General features: G+C 44.9%; 1 protein-coding gene across 2 annotated transcripts in view; it reads right to left on the bottom strand.

Annotated features, from left to right (window-relative positions):
• The window catches only part of pip5k1ca (phosphatidylinositol-4-phosphate 5-kinase, type I, gamma a), a 61,993-nt gene that overhangs the window by 7,697 nt on the left and 39,734 nt on the right, over positions 1 to 14,562 (bottom strand). The window contains exons 12-16 of one of the 2 annotated variants that reach the window (XM_079505279.1): positions 13,752 to 13,913; positions 12,812 to 12,953; positions 11,720 to 11,752; positions 11,301 to 11,420; positions 8,346 to 8,652 (exon numbers count right to left, since the gene is read on the bottom strand). In XM_079505279.1, the coding sequence (XP_079361405.1) occupies positions 8,346 to 8,652; positions 11,301 to 11,420; positions 11,720 to 11,752; positions 12,812 to 12,953; positions 13,752 to 13,913 (764 nt within the window). Of the gene's footprint in view, positions 1 to 8,213; positions 8,653 to 11,300; positions 11,421 to 11,719; positions 11,753 to 12,811; positions 12,954 to 13,751; positions 13,914 to 14,562 lie in introns of those variants that run through there. The other variant, XM_079505278.1, reaches the window with a different exon arrangement.

The raw sequence follows: 14,562 nt of genomic DNA, 5'->3' as shown, positions 1-14,562 counted from the left end.
TGGCTGAGGGAATCTGTCAATCATTCTGATTGACAGATTCCTCGGCCAATCAGATCGGTCCGCCTTCAGCCAATCCTATGGCTCTAATGCCCTGGGGGCACGCTGGTCCATAGCTCTAATGCCCTATGGTGGGGGGCACGCTGGTCCATAACTCTAATGCCCGGGGGGCACGCTGGTCCATAGCTCTAATGCCCTATGGCGGGGGGCACGCTGATCCATAGCTCTAATGCCCTATGGCGGGGGGCACGCTGATCCATAGCTCTAATGCCCAATGGCGGGGGCCACGCTGGCCCATAGCTCTAATGCCCTATGGCGGGGGGCACGCTGGTCCATAGCTCTTAACGCCCTATGTAGTCCATGAGCCAGACCCCCCTAATTTGCGCGTTAATTACGAAATGGGTGGGCAAATTCTTGTTTGAATTTTTGACTAGCTGTACATCTCTTCTTCACATTTTTGTATGATAACAATCGCAGACTAGCAGCTTAGTGGTAGTTATCATGCATTGAGTACATGCACCCCTATATTGCCACATGCAAATTGTGACAACAAATATATGATCAACTTTTGAACCTTACTTTGTGCAGAGACCAATGAAACCACTTTTCTGCATAATTCAAATATGGGGAATTGATTGGAATGGTTATTTTACTTCCACAAAACTTCCATATATGCTTAAATTAAATTTAATGCAGTATTTTGCACACACATCTAAGAAATTTAAAATAAGGCTTGCAAATATCCCCATTTTGGAAGTGTGTGCTAAGAACCAACATGTTCCTAATGGCTATAGAAAACTGCTCACCATTCTAAGCTTTAATATGAGTGGTAACATGTGTTTGTACGTTTTGTAACTCTAGAGATACAATCAGAAACACTATTATAGTGTGATAACACGAGCCAGGGCCATAGCTATAGAATCAAATCGGTGGGCAAAGCTGGTGTGATTTTTTTGACTTGTTGTGCATCTCTACTTCACAGTTTGGCATGATAACCATTGCAGACACATAGCTTAGTGGTCGTTATCATGCATTGAATATGTGGCCCCCTATATTACCACACACATTCTTACAAAAATATATGATAAACGTTTGAGCCATTATTGTGTAGAGACCTATAATCACACCTTTCTGCATAATTCAAGTATGGGTAATTGACTGGAATAGTCATTTTACTTATTCAATACTTTCATATATGCTTAAAACTCGACACCGGCTGAAGAAGTTCCTCATGCAGAAGACCCCAACACGGTGTAGTGTCTGGCCCTGAGACTTATTGACAGTCATGCCGAAGCAGGGTCTCACTGGAAACTGGTGGGGCAGAGTGAATGGATAGATGATGTTGGTTGGACACAGGGTGATGCGTGGCCGTGGACTGAGGGTGCATCCCGCATTGACACCAACCACAGATCTTGCAGCTTTAGGCGTGCATCTCGTGCTTTGTCTGACTCAGCTCTCTATGCACGTTGTTGTGCGTCACGCATCCGGTTGCAGTATAGGCTCGGGTACCTTTGGGCATATTGGCATGTAAAAAAGGTGATCTGTAACTGCCATCTATTAGCCAATTCATCGTTCTGTTGAGCTGGTCAAGTCATGGTGATGTCAGAAGTGATGTCAGCGGTATCACCTTTTATGCCCATCTTTGTCAGGCATGCCCAAATATGGGGTCTATGCAGATGTCAGAAGTCGGTGGGACGAACCCGTATTTAGGCATGCCCAAATATGGAGTTGCAGAGACAGAGGCCTTGTGATGTCAGCTGTGGCCCGGGCAGAGGCCTTTTGTGGCGGTTCTGGACAACCATGGGTCCGACCAACTCGACACCGGGCACTGCACTCCCTGTGGGGGTGTAGAACGTGTGTGTCGAATTTGAAGTAGGTGGGGCGAACGGTTTTGGTGTTACATGTATTACAGACGTACAGCTGTACAGACACAGAGACTTTGCATTTATAGTTAGATGATACATTGGCTACTATATTCCCTCATTTAAAACCTTTGATTTTGACATGTTAACAAAATGAAATAAGAATGTTGACTCTGTCAATACAATATTCAATTGACAGAGTCATGCAAAATCAGGCATATTTTCCTATATAATGCCTAATTTGCATATTTAAATATACAATTTCAGAAAACTTAATACAATAAATCATTGTTTTCATGTAATTAATCAACTATAGGCCGTGTTGGGACCCCAGAAAAAGTGCCTAGAAAATGAATTTCGTTCCCGCGTCATGGGCACTACTCATTCAATGCATTTTTTCAAATCAACCTGGGGACCACTATTGTGTTGGGTGGGGATATGGGCTAAGATTAGTGCTTTTGTAACTTAACACTTGCTATGCATCCCATGTGTATACAACATCCCACTGTTTCTCAACCGTTGACTACTACTGGTAAAATGTCCTAATAATAATGACTCAACCAGACAATCCGGTGCACTTCCCCTTTCTTGAGATTCTAACTCCCTTTTCCTGTTGAATTTCTTGAACTCCAACTTGTCAGTAAATGACTACATGGATGGACTCATCATAGGTCACCAGGTCATTCAGTGCACTTCCCCTTTCTTGAGATTCTAACTCCCTTTTTCTGTTGAATTTCTTGAACTCCAACTTGTCAGTAAATTACATGGATGGACTCATCATAGGTCACCAGGTCATTCAGTTCACGGTTTCTCAACTAGTGGAAAGAACATTTAAAACAAATCAACAAATCCTACATTACTAAATGCATGGTCAGGGACCACATGCAATACCTCCACGGACCACCAGTGGTCCACGGACCACCTGTTGAAAACCCATGGTCTACTAGATGGACGTGTGTATGCACGTACAGAGATTTTGTGCATTAATTATTTAATACTCCTATCTGTATCAATATGAATGTGTATATTAGAGTGTTCTAGATAGATGTAATCATACATCAGAGCATTTCAATGTGGCCTACTAGGGAAGTTTCATGGTGATCACTAGTTCTTAAGTTTTTTCATCCTATTCACCCATCATGTATATAGGTGAAAATAACAAAATGTGTGATAAATATGAAAAAGCTGCTCCTGTGGAAGTGTTATCATATATTAATTTACTTATATTGACCTTCTAAACAATTTAATATAGGTATGGTTTTGCCCACTCATTTCGTAATGAAAACTTGTCTGGCTCATGGACTAATGGCGGGGGCACGCTGATCCATAGCTCTAATGCCCTGTGGTGGGGGGCATGCTGGTCCATAGCTCTAATGCCCTATGGTGGGGGGCACACTGGTCCATAGCTCTAATGCCCTATGGCGGGGGGCACGCTGGTCCATAGCTCTAACGCTTGGGGGGCACGCTGGTCCATAGCTCTAATGCCCTATGGTGGGGGGCATGCTGGTCCATAGCCCTAACGCCCTATGGCGGGGGGCACGCTGGTCCATTAGAGCTATGGACCAGCGTGCCCCCCGGGCGTTAGAGCTATGGACCAGTGTGCCACCCGCCATAGGGCGTTAGAGCTATGGACCAGTGTGCCACCCGCCATAGGGCGTTAGAGCTATGGACCAGCGTGCCCCCCAGGCGTTAGAGCTATGGACCAGCGTGCCCCCCGCCATAGGGCATTAGAGCTATGGACCAGCGTGCCCCCGCCATAGGGCATTAGAGCTAAGGAACAGCGTGCCCCCGCCATTGGGCATTAGAGCTATGGACCAGCGTGCCCCCCGCCATAGGGCGTTAAGGCTATGGACCAGCATGCCCCCCACCATAGGGCATTAGAGCTATGGACCAGCGTGCCCCCCACCATAGGGCGTTAGGGCTATGGACCAGCGTGCCCCCCACCATAGGGCATTAGAGCTATGGACCAGCGTGCCCCCCACCATAGGGCATTAGAGCTATGGACCAGCGTGCCCCCCGCCATAGGGCGTTAGGGCTATGGACCAGCGTGCCCCCCACCATGGGGCATTAGAGCTATGGACCAGCGTGCCCCCCACCATAGGGCATTAGAGCTATGGACCAGCGTGCCCCCCGCCATAGGGCATTAGAGCTATGGACCAGCGTGCCCCCCGCCATAGGGCGTTAGAGCTATGGACCAGCATGCCCCCGCCATAGGGCGTTAGAGCTATGGACCAGCGTGCCCCCCAGGCGTTAGAGCTATGGACCAGCGTGCCCCCCAGGCGTTAGAGCTATGGACCAGCGTGCCCCCCGCCATAGGGCATTAGAGCTATGGACCAGCGTGCCCCCGCCATAGGGGATTAGAGCTAAGGAACAGCGTGCCCCCCAGGCGTTAGGGCTATGGACCAGCGTGCCCCCCACCATAGGGCATTAGAGCTATGGACCAGCGTGCCCCCCGCCATAGGGCATTAGAGCTATGGACCAGCGTGCCCCCCGGGCGTTAGAGCTATGGACCAGCGTGCCCCCCACCATAGGGCATTAGAGTTATGGGCCAGCGTGCCCCCAGGGCGTTAGAGCCATAGGATTGGCTGAAGGCGGACCGATCTGATTGGCCGAGGAATCTGTCAATCAGAATGATTGACAGATTCCCTCAGCCAATGATGACATTTGTTAACGCCCAATGTCAGAAGAGTCTCAAAAGTAGAGCAGCAGAGTTTTAGCACAGTCTCAAAGGTCTCACAGATTTGTAACTCACAAGTTCAGATTTGCAACTCACGTGAGTGAACTCACAGGTTCACATTTGTGTTTTGTATCCACAAGTTCAGATTTGTGTTTTGTATCCGTGTTTCGCATCTGTGTTTTGTATTTGTGTTTTGTATCTGTAATTTGCATCTGTGTTTTGTATCTGTGTTTCACAACTGTGTTTTGTATTTGTGTTTCAAACACAGATGCGAAACACGGATACAAAACACAGATGCAAATTACAGATACAAAACACAAATACAAAACACAGATGCGAAACACGGATACAAAACACAGATGCAAATTACAGATACAAAACACAAATACAAAACACAAATACAAAACACAGATGCGAAACACAGATACAAAACACAGATGCGAAATACAGATACAAAACACAAATCTGAACTTGTGGATACAAAACACAAATGTGAACCTGTGAGTTCACTCACGTGAGTTGCAAATCTGAACTTGTGAGTTACACATATGTAAGATTTACCGTGACACTTTTGATACTGTTCTGACTCCATAGGTGTGTGTGTCCGTGCGGATATATATATATATATATATATATATATATATATATATATGTGTGTGTGTGTGTGTGTGTGTGTGTGTGTGTGTGTGTGTGTGTGTGTGTGTGTGTGTGTGTGTGTGTGTGCACGTCACCTGCTGTGTAGTACTAGTTACATCTGAGAATGTATGGTTGTGCACAGTGTGTCCTCCTGACCCTGTGTCTCTCTTCGTTTCCACTGAATGAATAATAACTGGCTCTTCTTAAGTTGAGACAGGGCAGGGCAGGCTATGTGAGCAGACTGATAAATAAGTGAGGGAGCTCGCTGACTAACTTGTTGCTATGTAGGACCTCTGATGGCACATTTAAAGCCCGAGTCATACTCGACTGCGTGCCGGTGTCGTGGGTCTAAAATAGCTGATGTGCTGTTGTGAACAAGCTCACAACATGTCGCAGAACTGTGTATAAATCACAGGGTGCTTGATTGCTGACAGAAAACACACCTCCAGAGCAGAACCACCAGTCGTGAAAAGAAACCAAGTATATTTACAATATATTGGCACTTCAGTGATGCTTGCAGAACTCCTTTCTGCCTCGTTCCTGACCACATCACTGTCCAATAATCACGGGTAACGCGACACCTCTGGTGTAATATTGCTCGTCTGTCCGTTGGTAAGTAAGTAGTGACGTGACATACCCAATATGACAGATGTTGGACGCGCCCTCGCCCTCCCCCCAAATCTCGAGACCACGTCCCAAGTGAAGTTTGCAAGCCCTATTGACTAATTCTACAAAATGTACTGGAGTAGTTTTCCACGTTGAAGCTCACTATCTGGAGCTGTGATCACTAGCTCTCTCTGCTATCCTCTACCAGCCCCTCATACATTCATTCATGGCTCTGCTTCTGGGAGTATTTAGACCTGCCAACACAACACTATCAGAGAGATCTGATGGTAGTTGGTTGTTGCTGGGAGGACAAACACGCACGCACATCCACAATTACAATTTAGACATTTAGCAGATATCTCTTAATCCAGAGCTACTTACAGTAAGCAAAACAACATAATGGTAATAGGCCTACATCAAATACAGAGAAATAGTCATCAAGGATGAAGGATCATAAGTAAGCTAAGAACCTAACATCCGTTGAAGAGTAGAATATCGCACGCACGCACGCACGCACGCACGCACGCACGCATGCACACACGCACATGTCTCCCTTTCTGACTCCAGCTCTTACTAATATCAAAGCTGTCAACGCTGTGGCAAGTGAGGTGAAGCCAGCTGTTTTATCTCCACCCCCCCCCCCCCCCCCCCCCCCCCCCCCCCACACACACACACACACACACACACACACCCCAAACCACACTGCAAACGGTCGCTGTCAGGTGGAAACATTGTAGTATACCGTATGTCCAAAAGCGTTGCCTTTCAGGAAATGGGGAACAAAAAGAACCCGCATTCCTACGGATCCAATACGGTTATTGCTTCTTCACAAGCGTAAGCGTTTCATTGGTTCAATATTTATATCAAACCATAAAATCTTTTCAAAAATACCGTAAAATAGCCAGCAGCTCGCAGCACGTTGTGAGCTTATTGTGAGCTTGTAGATAGGCTATTTTCGCTACATTTGCACGACAGTCACGTACATAACGACAAATCATGGTATTTTGACAGTTAAAATATGGGGATACAATGTTTCTGGACGACTGCGACATGCTATTAAATACACTGCATTGCACACCGCACCGCACCCTTCATCTCTCTCATACCAGTGGTCTGGACTCGGCATCTTCTCTGAGGTCCTTGTGTCAACGCTTCTGTAGGACAGGATCGTACAGGCTCAGACTAGTCCATTCAATCATGAGCAACAGTTCAATATGCATATTGCAATTAAATCATATTTTATTGCAATATATGTTGATATATGTCGCATAATATAATATATTCTGACCACACATATATCACACCAGGATGCTAGCTGAATATGCCATGCTATCTTAAAGGAGCACTTCACCCACTTTCAACCTAATTGGTCCTCACTAATGTTCATTATAATAAAGGATAATTTATGTATGGCAGTGGAAGTGTCGATGTTGTTGCATACCTCTGGAAAAATGATTGACTTTGCTGGCTCTGATTGGTTGGGAAGGCTGCTACAATGGACCACAGTGGAAACAAGCCCACTATAGGGCTTTTTGTGTTAATAATCACGTTAATAACGTATTCGATCAAAAGACGAGATACGCAATACCACATTCACTTCCTGTAAATCTCAGAACGTTGTGAGACACGTAGTGCGACGCGTTGCTCAGACCATAAATTAGGCTTAAGATGGCACAATTTCTGTCTACTCTCTCTGCGTCTCAATGTCAAAATCAATGGGGATTCCAAGCTAAACTGACGCCTTTCTCTTCCTGGAAAGTTAGCATTCTGAAATAGAAGCCAAAAAGACTTAATTACCAATCCCTGCCTACTGTCATGATGATGTCACTGGTAGGCAGATTTCGGAACTGTCCACAGCCCTCATCTGAGACACATACAGAGTAGACATAAATGGTGCCATCTTCTAATGAGCATTAGTGAGCACCGAGAAAATGGGCGAAGTGGTCCTTTAATGGCTATGTAAAAATGATGTATGTGATTGATTGGAGCTGGACCTCCTCAGTAGTCTGGTAAGTCTTACAACGTATCACTTCATTGAGCGCATGGTTTGTCTGCCTTTATCTGTCCGTATCATTTATAATAGGCCTATCTCACAGCCCCATTTCCACGCCCACTTCCGGTAGATAGTGGTGTCATTTAAGGCATTTACACTTTTTTTCTCTGGAGAATCTAAGTACATTTCCTAATGTTAAAATGTCAAAGACCGATAATAATATGAAGAAAACACAATGGTATAACAACTCAAATAAGTAGAATAAACCTTACCTTTACAAAACGGTAGTTTGTGGCTTGTGAAAATACCTCTTTTAACATGGAAGCCTATGGACCGCAAAAAAAATAACACCACTAGCTCCAAAAGGGGGCGTGGAAAGGGGGCGGGGAAATGCTGTGAGATAGGCCTATTATAAATCCCTACTATATCAGTCTTAAGGAATCATTAAAGTCAAACTGTGAATTTCTGCATCCAACAATATGTTTGCATGTGTGTATACCGTAGTACTGTAGGTCTGTTAACTGTAAGTGTTAACTTAGGCTAAAAGGCTTTAGCTTGGCCTAGCTTAGCTTACAAGGTCTGTGATTGGCACGTCGTCCTCATCATCTACGGAAGCCTGGCTGGTACACCCGGATCCCGACACCAGGCTGGCCGTATCTGCTTCCACTACCACAACCACCGGGCTGGATAGAGCCTCCAGGGGATCTGTGGCCTCTGCAGTCCCAGGAGAGGAAGCGGCAGCTGGGGAAGAGGAGTGGGAAGAGGGCTCAGGAGCCATGGAAGAGCTGGAAGGGACGGCGGCAGCAGGAGCAGCAGCAACAGCAGCAACGGGAGCTTCAGCCCCAGTAGGAACCTCATCACCAGCTGCTTCCTCTACCTCACTGTGGAGAAAGAGAAAAGAAAGGGAGGTAAGATTGGTACTAATTAGAGATGTCCCGATACTGTATCGGTATCGGAAAAGTATTGGATCGGCCCTTATTTGGTCATATCGGTATCGGCGAATATGCCAGTCTAACCAACGATCCGACACAGGGGTAAGGGGTTGACACTATGGCAGGTAAATAAAATGTTGGGGCATGTGGAGTTTGCTTTCAAGTTACCCAAACTGCAAGTGCACATTTGATTGAGGAGTCTGCTATAAACACAACACAAGATATATAGCTAGATGCACGCACGCACGCACGCACGCACGCACGCACGCACGCACGCACGCACGCGCGCACACACACACACACACACACACACACACACACACACACACACACACACACACACACACACACACACACAGTGGGTACATCAAGCCCCATTAATTGGGGCACTTACAGTAAGCAACTCTAATAAAACAGAACAGATGTGCAGGGCTATTAGATTTGAACAAACAGGCTCTAAGTAAAGTGTAATGGATGTGCCATGCGTGCGTGGGGTGTGTGTATTCATGGTCTAGTTGCCAGCCGCCACTCTAAGACTTACCAGCTGTCTGTGTGTTAACACAATCCATTATTCTTCCTGTCCAGATCACTGACTATTAGCAGAAAGGATTTAGGCTTACCCAGACTGCTTTCTCAGCCTGTGTGTTTGAGCTTCGCTTCGCTAGAGTAACACTCTAGTGAATGAATAGTGAGGAATAGCAGATTTGGCATCTTACAAGGAGAGAGCTGATTGACTGAATGGTTAATAGGGGGCACAGGGTGACAGTCTCCCCCTATCTGTTACAATCTATCTCTACAGCCCCCTTCTTGTCCTCACTGTCTCATCCTCTCTCTGCTCTGCTCACACCAGCAGGTGATCTCAGGCTGCTTGGAGAAGCAGGGGCATCCAGAAGGTTCAGGTTCATGGCTCTGTGTCATTCACATTCACTAGCCCTTCAGCCCCAGCCATGCTTGCAGCAAGCTCCTTCCAGAACCTCAGGCCATAATGTTGAGCCCCTAGAGCCCCTCCCAGCAAGCACGGTCAGGACCTGGACCAATTTGTGACGTCTCTATTGGGGCCAGATCAAGTCAGACAAGTCAGATCTGGCCCAGAATATCACCTGATTTCAACCAACATGAATTCTGCCCACTAAGAGGGACATCCCTGGAAGAATCAGAGATCAACTTAAGTCATATCATAAGTCATAACTAGTCAGATCTGGCCCAGAATAAACTACCGTATATTATTCCAACTGGCGAAGACGTCCTTGAAATTACGTAAAGATCATCCCTATATGGGCTGTGATCTGACCTAGTCCTGAATGTCACCGGAGGACGTCATCATAACGTCATCATGACGTCATTTGGCCTGCTGGGCTGCCATCAGACGCAGATGTTTCATCAGTCTTCCTCCCTCAGCAGCCTCACGTCACCCTGATCATCCAATTGATTCCAATCCAGTCCAGTTCATTTAATTTCATGTTCAGTTTAAAATGAAGCTAAAGTGAGATAAAAGTAATCTTTAAACATTTTAGAATATGGGGAGGTCTAGCTTATCTCTGTGTTTTGCGGGTGGGGGATTAATCCACAGCCCTATATTGACTTTCTGGTTTGCCTATGTTGGGGCTTTTCAAAACCATTCACTCCCTCACAGTGTCAACCCATAGCGCACCCACGCACGCACGCAAACACGCACCCACACACCCACACACACACACACACACACACACACACACACACACACACACACACACACACACACACACACACAGAGTACAAAATAAATCCTGATAAACACGCATACACTCGCTTTACTTAATTAGATGCCTTCTCCAGATAGTGCCTGGCACATTCTGTCTGACCATAACCAGAAACTTAAGTAGACCTCCCAGACCCTAATAACAAAATGGGTTAGTGCATTCGCCCTCCATATTTGTTCTGTCCATTAACATGGGACTTAAGTATCTCAGACTGAAATTGCTGAGGTTGCGTGCATGTGTGCGTTTCATGTTGCACAGTGAGGGGTGCTCACCCAACAGCTGGCTTAGTCTAGGTAGGAGGTTGGCAGCAGATTATTTATAGCAGGGTGCCAAACTCAGTCATATTAATGATTGGGGTCATGGACTACTCATTATAATGGCTCTACAGCTTAGCCTACCCCCTATTAGGTCGCATGCTCTTTACCTGGCAGGGTTCTATTTCTTGTTGTTTGCAAAGGAAAGAACATACTGGTCCTGATGGTACTGAGGGCACCGTAGCATGGGTTTTAGCGATCAGAGCAGCACGTGATAGAAGTTAAAACAAATATTTCAATGCCCAACAAATGAGTGCTTCAAATAGGCTTTTCCAATAGTATAATACCAAGAACTTTCAACTGAAGTACATGAAACAACAGTCCGGTAGAAATACCGTAAAATTGTTAACTCATCCATTTGTGACAATGAGAATGAAGGGAGTTCAAGAGTTAAATTAACACTCTTACTGTGTACCTCTAGTGTGTGTCACTGGACAAGAATAATTAATTTATACGTTATCCTCAAGTGACCCATGACATCCAACACTGGTACTGCATGGTCCTAAGGCATCGCAAACACGCATGCACACATCCCCAGACGTACCTAGTGTCAGGCCAGCTCTGTGGAATAGTGATGGTGGGTTCACTGTCATGCCTTTTCACCTCCACCTCCACTGTGATGGTCTGCTGGTCCTCATCACGACAATGCAACTCCTCCTGGGTTCTGCTCCCACAAACAAACACATAATACACTCAGAGGAAATAACGTGTATGTACAAAGTGAAACAGCCTCGCACACACAAAGTTCCACTCATAAACAGACCAACAGACTGACCTACAGTAGCACAGTTTCCATTCACACACACATACACACGCCTACCACACCCAAACACGTCTGCTGCTGTATAAAATATGAAACTAAGAGCTGTGGAAACACGGAATGGGACTTTCAGCATGTTAACTTGTTAAAACAAGCATGGCCTTTGTGAAGTGAAAGCAGCATTCACTGTGCTGCAGACTCACCGCCCGTCGTGGCTGACAGACTGGGTGTGTCTCCTAGGGACAGGGACAGAGAGAACAGTGTCAATACAAGCTTTATGGTAGGTTGTCATACTGGGCAGGACATCAGGGCGGGTTCCTAAATGATGTGACAGGACTTCAACATAGACATTTCATATGATTTTTTCATCTCACATTTGATACTCTATGTATGTGACTATAAGTGTGTTCATAATGCGTTATAAACACGGGATGCATGCCACGTTTATAATGCACTATAGATATTATACTATAGATACACAAGATATTATAATCTTCTCATAAAGTATATATGTATAATTATATCTATAAGCGCTGATAAATAATCATTATACTTAAAGCTTAATCATAACACATTATAAACTTTATTATAATGACTTATAATATGAAGTATTATAATACTTCATAACTTGCTATGTATTCCATGTTCATAACACATTATAACAATTCTTATAAGACAATATAAATTTCTCATAAACATTTATAATTATATAAGTACTGATAACCTTTATCATAACACATTATAAAGCTTATTCTACTGACATTTTTTTATTTATTTTTTTAATGTCAAGTAATATAATACCTAAAACACATACAGTATTATGCGTGTCTTAAGTACCAGGTCTTATTACTTAACTTAAGACCTGGAGGCGTGGTCAATGCTGTTTGGCCACTCAGAATAGCCAAATGGCATTGATCACGCCTCCAGGTCTTAAGTTAAGTCATAAGACCTGGTACTTAAGACACGCATAATACTGCCCATAGACACTTGTGCTTTCTAGGGTATAATTTGGGGCCCTAAGGAAGAAATACAAAATGAATATCAACATCAACACTGTCCAATACTTTTTGGCAAGCAGTTGCTGCTGTCAAAATATGACCCCCCCCAGTCAGAAAACACACCTGAAATAGACACTCATGCTTTCTACGGTGTGATTCGGGGCGCAATACCAATATACGTATGCATATCAAATATAGTGAATTCATGTCACAGAGACAACAGGCGTAGCAGTTGCTTACACATGGAACTGAACACAACTGTGTAATATGGAATATCTTATGTGTGTTGCCAGGTACCTGTAGCGCGGGTTGTCTGATGTGTCAGACGGAGATCTCTCAGGAATGGATAGAGAGGTGGTGGAGGAGAGTGTGGTAGCGATTGAGGCAGTGGTGGCCTCTTCAAATGACGGAGGGGTGGAGGTTAGGAGGTCAGATCGCCCTGGGAGAGAAAGACAGAGATAAAGAGAGCAGTGAGATTGGACCATGATATTATATAAGGCTGTGTGACTCGACAGTTGACAACTGACAATGTGTACCCCCGGCGGCCAATTTCCTCATTATGTAGGCTCAGGTACAGTTTCTATTTCCTCATTATGTAGGCTCAGGTACAGTTTCTATCCCCAGGACATAAGATTTCAGAACTCAGAAATGAAACTGCAATAGGATTACAGTTTATAGATGTGGAATGTTAAGATTCTGGTCAGTGAGAGCCAATTAGGATTTTTGCTTCTATTTTTCAACATTTTCAGTACCCAAAACCAGATATATACTGTACATTTGAGAGAATTCTGCCTGTGTTCACAATCGGGTGATCATGTCATAGACCGTGACGTATGCGGAGTATGCGGAAGTGCCGTTTACGCCTGTGCTCTGACGTCACTCACTTTACCTCTGCATTTACAACCCAGCTTTTGCAGTTTCCGTTTCCGTGATGCGATGGGCCAAAACAACTTCTCTTCTCAGTGCTACGTATATTTACACTCTGTTGCACCACTCTTCGACACACGACATTCACAGAGAAACAACAATACGGAACAATAGCAACACAGCACGGAACAGAAAACACACGATCAGTGGGCAATGTGTGATTGTGTGTCTCGGATCGCACTGCAACACAAACATGTGGTGTTAGACGCGGGTCGAGCTTCTAGTATTTAACAATTCTACTTCTATCTACCTGAGAGAGAGAGAGAGAGAGAGAGAGAGAGAGAGAGAGAGAGAGAGAGAGAGAGTCTACCTTCATCCTCCAGTGTAGGAAAGCTGCGTGCTCCTCTCAGGTCATAGATGTTCTCGTCTCTCTCACAGGGCAGCCGGCTGGCTGACCAGGCCGCCCCAGGACCAATGTACTTGGGCACCGTCAACGACACGCGGCCTTTCTTAGACGGAGATGACTTAAGAGCTGGTGTAAATGGAAAGTGTGATGATAAATATTGTTGCCGCTCAAAGATTCTCAAATCAATGCATGGCTTTTGAATAATGCATAATTAATTTTGTCTTGGGGTCATGGTACAAGCAATACCCATATAGACTACAAACAGCTACTCTATCTTTTTTGAGGGCCACTAGCCTCTCCACTGCATGGCTTTTCGAAATTACGTCATAGGCCAGCCAAGTTTATGGACTTTTAATGTTTGTCAAGCAAGAGCCTATAATTATACATTTCCCGGCCCAGCCAAGTCTATGGACTTTAATGTTTGTTTAGGGTAAAATGATGATGTAATTTGTGTCAGCCAAGTCTATGGACTTGGGTTTAGGGTAAATTATGACGACGTAAGACTACATCTTGTTATTTCAATTTTCAATTTTCATGGGTGAACATCAACATGCCCCCAAAAATCTGGGCACTCCTCACTTCACACATGTGTGATGTTTGAGGGACGCCAGCCCCTCCTATGCCCAGCTTTGAGTGTTTGTGTAAACACAAACATTGAAGACAAAAGTGAGGACGCAAATTGTGATTGGCCAGCGTGATTGGGTGGGATTGGTTGAGAATGAGATGATTTACACTTTTTTAACATTGACAGAAACATCAAATTACCCTTTGATTT

Source organism: Electrona antarctica (assembly GCF_951216825.1).
Source record: "Electrona antarctica genome assembly, chromosome: 7".
Lineage (NCBI taxonomy): Eukaryota > Metazoa > Chordata > Actinopteri > Myctophiformes > Myctophidae > Electrona > Electrona antarctica.
This window is presented reverse-complemented; position numbering and strand designations above follow the sequence as displayed.